This window comes from Pituophis catenifer, unplaced genomic scaffold (genome assembly GCF_029215685.1).
Source record: "Pituophis catenifer annectens isolate HBS135680 unplaced genomic scaffold, rPitCat1.0.hap2 SCAF_5, whole genome shotgun sequence".
NCBI lineage: Eukaryota > Metazoa > Chordata > Lepidosauria > Squamata > Colubridae > Pituophis > Pituophis catenifer.
Window position 1 is genome coordinate 2303217 of NW_027256885.1, and position 8107 is coordinate 2311323.

General features: G+C 49.9%; 1 protein-coding gene across 1 annotated transcript; it reads right to left on the bottom strand.

The window, feature by feature from the left end:
* Positions 1–570: 570 nt before the first annotated feature.
* On the bottom strand, positions 571–6048 carry LOC139317491 (uncharacterized; the record flags this gene model as incomplete). Its single annotated transcript, XM_070944556.1, has 3 exons — positions 5407–6048; positions 1381–1983; positions 571–1032 (listed from the first exon to the last, which is right to left on the bottom strand). Coding segments are annotated over exons 1-3 (1707 nt in total), but the record flags the coding sequence as incomplete, so codon positions are not given.
* Between the last annotated feature and the right edge of the window lie 2059 nt (positions 6049–8107).

Genomic DNA, 8107 nt, shown 5'->3' on the forward strand with positions numbered 1-8107 from the left:
TGTTTAGAATTCATGTAGATAAGTACCCCTCTCATATAAGCTTTACTTGCGTCCCACACAATTTCAATTGGGGTACCTTTATTCAAATTTATTTCAAAAAATTCTTTCAAATGCTTTTTAAGTTCTGTTGTATTTTTTTCATATCTAAACAAATTCTCATTTAGTCTCCAAGAACGTCTCTCAACCTTATCCATCTCAATTTCTATCCATACTGGGCTATGGTCAGTCAGAGTTCTTGGAAAAATCTTTGTTCTTTTTGTCTTAACAAGTAAATCATCTGTCAACAAAATGAAGTCAATCCTAGAGAAGGATCTGTGTCTGTCAGAAAAAAAAGTGTAGTCCAATTCTTTTGAATTATTTTTATTTATTTATTTTATATTGGATTTCTATACCGCCCTTCTCCCTGAGGACTCAGGGCGGTGTACAGCCAGATTAAAAAACATGCAGAACAAATATTAAAAACAATTAAAAGATATATAAATTTGGCCCAATTAAAACTCATTACCAATTAAAAACATTTAAAACATTTAAAAAACAGTTAAAAATTTCATCTTAAGCCAGCCCGGCTTGTTTAAATAAATGGGTTTTAAGGGCGCGACGGAAGGCACTGAGGTCTTGGATTCTCCGTATCTCTGGGGGGAGCTGATTCCAGAGGGTAGGTGCCCCCACAGAGAAGGCTCTCCCCCTGGGGGTCACCAGCCTACATTGTCTGGCTGATGGCACCCCGAGGAGGCCCTCTCTGTGGGAGCGCACGGGTCGATGGGAGGTCGTTGGTAGCAGCAGGCGGTCTCGAAGATAGCTAGGCCCTATGCCATGGAGCGCTTTAAAGGTGATAACCAACACCTTGAAGCGCACCCGGAAGACAACTGGGAGCCAGTGCAGCTCGCGCAGGAGCGGTGTTACATGGGAGCGCCATGCTGCTCCCGTCACTACCCGCGCTGCTGCGTTCTGGACCAGCTGGAGCCTCCGGGTGCTCCTCAAGGGGAGCCCCATGTAGAGAGCGTTGCAATAGTCAAGGCGAGAGGTGACGAGGGCGTGAGTGACTGTGCACAGGGAATCCCGATCAAGAAAGGGCCGCAACTGGCGGATCAGGCGAACCTGACAAAAGGTCCCCCTGGTTACAGCCGTCAGGTGTTCCTCCAAGGACAGCTGCATATCCAGGAGGACTCCCAGATTGCGAGCCCTCTCTGTGGGGGCCAATGACTCGCCCCCAATAGTCAGTGATGGAGTCAACTGACTATATCGGGATGCCGGGAGCCACAGCCACTCAGTCTTGGAAGGGTTGAGCTTGAGCCTGTTCCTCCCCATCCAGATCCGTACAGCCTCCAGGCACTGGGACATCACTTCAAGGGCATCATTGGGGTGGCCTGGGGTGGAGATGTACAGCTGGGTGTCATCAGCGTACTGGTGGTATCTCACCCCAAAGCCACGGATGATCTCACCCAGTGGCTTCACATAAATGTTGAACAGGAGAGGCGAGAGGACCGATCCCTGCGGCACTCCACAAATGAGAGGCCTTGAGGTCGACCACTGCCCCCCTGCCAACACAAACTGCGACCGGTCGGAGAGAAAGGAGGAGAACCACCGCAACACGGTGCCTCCCACCCCCAACTCTTCCAGCCGGTGCAGCATGATACCATGGTCGATGGTATCAAAAGCCGCTGAGAGGTCTAACAGGACCAGAACAGAGGAACAACCCCTGTCCCGAGCCCTCCAGAGATCATCAACCAACGCGACCAATGCCGTTTCTGTGCTGTGCCCAGACCTGAAACCCGACTGGAACGGATCTAGATAAGATGTTTCCTCCAGGAATTGCGGAAACTGTCGTGCGACCACACTCTCAACAACCTTCGCCATAAAGCGAAGGTTGGAGACAGGACGATAGTTGGCCAATATTGCCGGATCCAGGGACGGCTTCTTGAGGAGAGGCCTCACCACCGCCTCTTTCAAGGCGGTGGGGAAGTAACCCTCCCTCAACGAAGCGTTGATAACACCCTGAAGCCAGCCTCGTGTAACCTCCCGGGAAGCCAGTACCAACCAGGAGGGACACGGGTCCAGTAAACATGTGGCCGCACTAAGTCTCCCCAAAATCCTGTCCACATCATCAGGAGTCACAGCATCAAACTCCTCCCAGATAACATTCTCAAGACTATTCCTCGTCACCCTGCCCTGATCTACCCAGTCAGAGTCCAAATCCCCCCGGATCTGGGCGATTTTGTCATACAGGTATTGTCCGAAATCCTCCGCCCTGCCTTCTAAGGGATCCTCCCGCACTCCCGGATGGAGCAGGGCGCGGGTCACCCTAAACAGGGCGGCCGGACGATTCCCTGATGACGCAATAGAGGCGGAAAAGTAGTTAGACTTTGCCGTCTCTATCGCCACTAGGTAGGCCTTAATATGCGACCTTACCAGTGTTCGATCAGATTCAGCGAGACTGGCCCTCCAACCGCTCTCCAGGCGTCTTTTCCGGCGCTTCATTTCCCTCAGCTCCTCAGTAAACCAAGGAGCCGCACGGGATCGGCATCGGGTCAGAGGCCGCAAAGGCACAACTCATTTATGTATACAATTATGTATTCTCCAAACATCTTTTAGTTCCATATCTTCTTTCATGTCAAAAAAGGTCTGTGGTAATCTGATCCTAGACTTTGCCAAACTCTTTTTATCTAATTTAGAGTCGATTACTCCATTCCAGTCTCCCATAATTAAAATAGATCTGTAATCCCATTGCAATATTTTGGTATGTAACATCTTGTAAAAATAGTCCTGTTGTTGATTGGGAGCATAAATTCCAATCAAAAGAATTTGGCCATTTGCTGTAAGCAATTCAATTGCTACAAACCTACCATCTTCATCTGTTTCTATAACTTTAGCTGTTAACTTTTTATTTACATAAATAACCACACCATTCTTTTTTTGCGAAGTTGAAGATATAAAATGTGTTCCTAGTTTGGAGTTTATCAAATATTTTTGATCTTGAGTTGTGATATGCGTTTCTTGTAAACAAATTATATCATTATTAAATTGTTTCAAATATGTAAATAATTTCTTCCTTTTCTGTGCTGAATTCAACCCATTAACATTCCAAGATAAACACTTAAACGTCATCACCCTCTTTCTGGAGCAAAGAGCAAAATAATTGAAGATCATCCGAAAGCTTCGATCTCGCTCCTCCCATAGCTCCAGTCTCTTGTGCAGTACTCTTAACTGCCTCCTTGTCTTGTCTTTCCTGTTGTTGTTACTGTTGTTGTTACAAAAGCAACAGCTTTTGTTTAAGTAACTTAGATTGAGCTCTAGTTATACGTTGATCCTTAACTTCAATCATCCGAACCGAGTCCAAGATTGGAGAAGATTCCAGCAAGGGCTCATCCAGAAAACCTCCTTCTGCACCTTGCACTTCCTCTAATTCCTGCTTAGACTGTTCTTGCAATTCTCATTGAGGTTGCTTCTCTTCACTCTCTTTAATCTCCAAAACTGTAGATGTACGTGGAGATGGTGTTCTTTCCTTAAGAATAGTAGTATAAAAGTGCTGTGCCTTCTCCACGGTATTCAAACGGTATCTTTCTCCCTTGTATCTGAAAATTATGCCAACTGGTGCGTCCCACCGGAAAGGTATCTGTAAATTTTGCAATTCCTTGACAAGAAAGCCAAATTCTTTTCTAGCTTTCAGCATTTTAGGAGGCAATTCTTTATAAATTCCAATTCGTGAGCCCCCCACTTGTACAGAAGTGTAAAAGGATTTTTGCAGGATATCATTTCTTATTTCTCTATCTGTAAAATATATGACCACATCTCTGGGTAATTGTCTTTGTCTGGCCACCCAGGAGTTCACTCTGTAAATTTTGTCTATTTTGTGAAAAACCACATCAGGATTAACTTGTAGAATTTTGGCCAGGGCCTCAGAACAAACTTGTCTCAAATCCTGTCTTTCCTCCTCTCGAATTCCCCGAAGCCGTATAGCGAACTCCATTGCCCTGAATTGTATCATAACAATCTCGTTTTCAACTCTCTGCATTTTATTGTCAACATCAGCAATTTTATAATCATTGTCTTTCATCTTAACATTAACTTCTGATTTAAGTTCTTCAACTTTAAAATCAACTTTCCCAATAAATTCTGCCAGGCCAGATGCCACTTCTGATATTTTTTTGGTCACCTTGTTTTGGTTCTGTTTCACCATATCTTTAACTTCATTAATTTCCTGCATAAATTCCTGATGTGATTTTTGAAGTTTATCATCTATCCCCTGATGTGATTTTTGAAGTTTATCATCTATCTCCTGTTGAGATTTTTGAAATTTATCATCCAAAATTTTAGAAATAAATTCTTTTAAATCTCCCACATCAAATTCTTTTTTCTGAGTCTGTAGCTGTTGAGCAGGGGGAAGTTGCGTTTCATGTTTGTGTGTGGGGGATCCCCCCCCTGTTGCCTTCCCTTCCTGCTTCTTTGAAGCCATCCTGCCACGTGATCTAGTTTTTCTAAAGAGGGAAGTTCCTTTTCCTTTCCCTCCTGCACAAAGACTTCTAAAAAAGTCCCCCAGATTTGATCAAATAAAGGTTGAAGTAAAGCAAAGTCAAATATTGAAAAGGGAGAAATTTTCCAGTTGTTTCTCTTATAACAAACAAGGCAACTTTGTAGCAACTTGGAAACTTTGTAACAAAGCAAGATAACTTCACCAATCCACACTCGCTGGCTCGTTAACTCTGAGGCTAAGCGCCATGTTTTTTCAAAGCACTTTCACTCATTCGCATTTTTCTCAGATTAAAAAGTCAACAAAGCGCTAATACTTGCATTTCCAAGTTTCAGGATTCAGGTAGTTTCGCTGTTTATTAAAGCTGGTTCTTTTCGCTTTGAGTTTCCTGCAGCCGGCTTGTTCTGCAAAGGCAGAATCGTCCCACGTCGCCCGGAGTTTCAGCAGGTTGGAAGGGAGCCACGCCTGTTCTCTCCCCAGAAACTTCCCTGGGGGGTTACAGGGGCTCGACCTGTGCCCTGTGATCTCTACTTCTTCAATCCTATGGATTTTGAAGTTTTCGAGCCGCTTCTACGTCTCGAAGCGGCTCTACAGGCGGCGGGGCTGGCGGAGCTTCAAAAGGCGCCGCCGTCGCCGAAGACAAGGAAACCGGAAGTCGGCTTCATATAAATGTTGAACAGAAGGGGAGAGAGGACCGACCCCTGAGGGACCCCACACGTAAGGGGCCTCGGGGCAGACCTCTGTCCCCCCGCCAACACCGCTTGCGAACTCCCGGAGAGGTAGGAGGAAAACCACCGTAAAACAGTGCCCCCCACTCCCAACCCCTCAAGGCGCCGCAGCAGGATACCATGGTCGATGGTATCAAAAGCCGCTGAGAGATCTAATAGGACCAGGACAGAGGAATATCCCTTGTCCCAAGCCCTCCAGAGATCATCCACCAGTGCGACCAATGCCATCTCCGTGCTGTACCCGGGCCTGAAACCCGACTGGTACGGGTCCAGATATAATGTTTCATCCAGGGCCAACGGGAGCTGATGTGCCACCACACTCTCAACAACCTTCGCAATAAAGCGAAGGTTGGAGACAGGACGAAAGTTATTCAAAATAGCTGGATCCAAGGCAGGTTTCTTGAGGAGAGGTCTCACCATCGCCTCCTTCAAGGCGGCCAGGAAACTCCCCTCACCCAAGGAAGCCGTAATAACTGCCTGGATCCAGCCACGTGTAACCTCCCGGGCCGAATAAACAAGCCAGGAGGGACATGGATCCAACAAACACGTGGAGGTACTCAGCTTCCCCATGATCCTGTCCACTTCCTCGGGAGTAACAGGATTGAACTCGTCCCAAATCACCAGTCCCCCCGTCACCTCCCCGACCAACCCTGCCCAGCTGGAGTCCAGCCCATCCCGAATCTGAGCGATCTTGTCACGCAGATGATGACTATACTCCTCGGCCCGCCCCTGCATAGGGTCATCTCCCGCTCCCTTTTGAATCAGGGAGCGGGACACCCTAAATAGGGCGGCCAGGCGATTATCTGCAGACGCGATGAGGGCGGAGAAGTAAACACACTTTGCCGCCTCCATCGCCACCAGATAAGATCAAGTGAAAGATCTCAACTGTGCTCAGTCAGACTCGGAACGGCTGAATCTCCAACAGCTCTCCAGGCCTCTCCTCCGACGCTTCATCTCCCGGAGCTCCTCAGTAAACCAAGAGGCCAACCGGGATCTGGGTCGGGTCAGAGGCCGCAAAGGCACGACCCGGTCGAGAGCCCCGGCAGTCGCCTTTTCCCAGGCATCCACCAGAGTCTCGACCAGGGCGTGGGAAAGAGAGACAGGTATAATCCCAAACTCCGTTTGGAACCGCTTAGGGTCCATCAGGCGCCTGGGGCGGAACCAGGTGGTTGGTTCTGCCTCCCAGTGGCGGGGGGCGGCATAATGGAAGCCCAGCCTAAGGAGATAGTGATCAGTCCATGACAGGGGTTGAATAGCTGGCTCACCCCCACCGAACTCACTTCGCCACTGCTCCGAGATAAAAACTAGATCGGGCGTGTGTCCCCCCTGATGAGTCGGGGCCTGTATTATCTGGGTCAGGTCCATGGCTGCCATGGAAGTCATGAACTCCCGGGCCGCTCCCGACACCCCCCCCCCCAGGGAGGGTAGGTTAAAGTCCCCCAGCACAATGAGTCTGGGAAACTCAACCACCAGCCCCGATATGGCGTCTAGCAGCCCGGGCAGGGCCGTTGATACGCAGCTGGGAGATAGGTATGTAATCAACAGGGCCAACTGACCTTGCAGTCCCCATCTCATGAGGAGGGACTCACATCCATCTATCTGAGGAGCAGTGACCTCCTGCAGACCATGGGCCTCCCTAATAACAACTGCCACCCCCCCACACCCCTCCCCTGGGACCTCGGCTGGTGTAGCACCCGAAAACCCGGCGGGCAGAGTTCATTCAGAGGGACACCGTCCTCTGAGCCCAGCCAGGTTTCCATAATGCAAGCCAGGTCTGCATTTTCCTCCTCAATCAGTTCACTGATGAGGGGAGCTTTGTTAACCACGGACCTGGCATTAAAATAAACCAGCCTAAGCCCAGGGGGCCTCTCTCTCAGACCCCTGGGGGGGAGGCGGCATCCCGGGGGCCGGAGCGAGCCACCACATAAAGATAGCGGGGGTGTGCTCCCAACCCCCGACACCGCCTCCCATTCAACCTGCTGCGGCCATTCCCCATCGCAACCGGAATCAGAGCCCTTTCCCCCTCTCCCGGAGTCCCAGGGGACCCCACCCCTGCTCCCACCACACCATGACCCTCCCCTGACCTGGACCACCAACAACCCGGAGGAGCCCCCCCCCCAGACCCCACCGGGTATCATAACCCCACCCCCTCCCCAGACCCCCTAAAAGCCTTGTTAAAAAAGAATTTAAAGAACTTTTAAAAACCTTAACACCCTCATGCCACCTCTCAGGATCCCAAGATCTGTCATTAAGGTACTCTTTGGCTAGGCCGATAGGCCACTTCCAGGAATGGGGGGCATTCCTCAAAGCGTATAAATCCGCTCTTGTGTAGGTCTGTATAGCCATCATCAGCCCTGGGTACGGGCGCGACAATGGTGAAACGGGAAACAGATGGACCAGGCCGAAGCTACCCCAACCGTCGGGAGCCCCCACTCCCAGGTGTCCTCTCACAGCACCCAGGGGGACATAAGTGGGCAAACTTCACCGCTCTCTAACCGCGGTGAAGTCCCGATTGTTCATTGGGTGGTCACCTGGGCGAGACTCTCAGTCAATTGCTGCTCTCTCACCCAAGCATGGCCGGTTCCACCACCCTCTCACAGCGGTGGGAGTCATCGCCCCAGAAGCTAGGCCAAACCATGGTGGGAAGGAAAAATCCGTGATCACATGGGAGGATGCAACCTCTGTTCATGCTCCAGATCTTGTACACGCCTTTCACAAGCAGTTCCCATCCCGACCGCATCCGGATCAACAGACTCGGGGGAAGGGCCCTGCGGTGAGGGATAGTGTTATGGCCCGTTTGCGGCCTGTGCGGCTGGTGGCTGATTCAGACAGCGAGGAGGCTGGTGTGGTGCTGCGCCAGCAGCCTGTGCAGCTGGCACTCGAGTCGGACAATGAGGCTAGAGAAGATGTG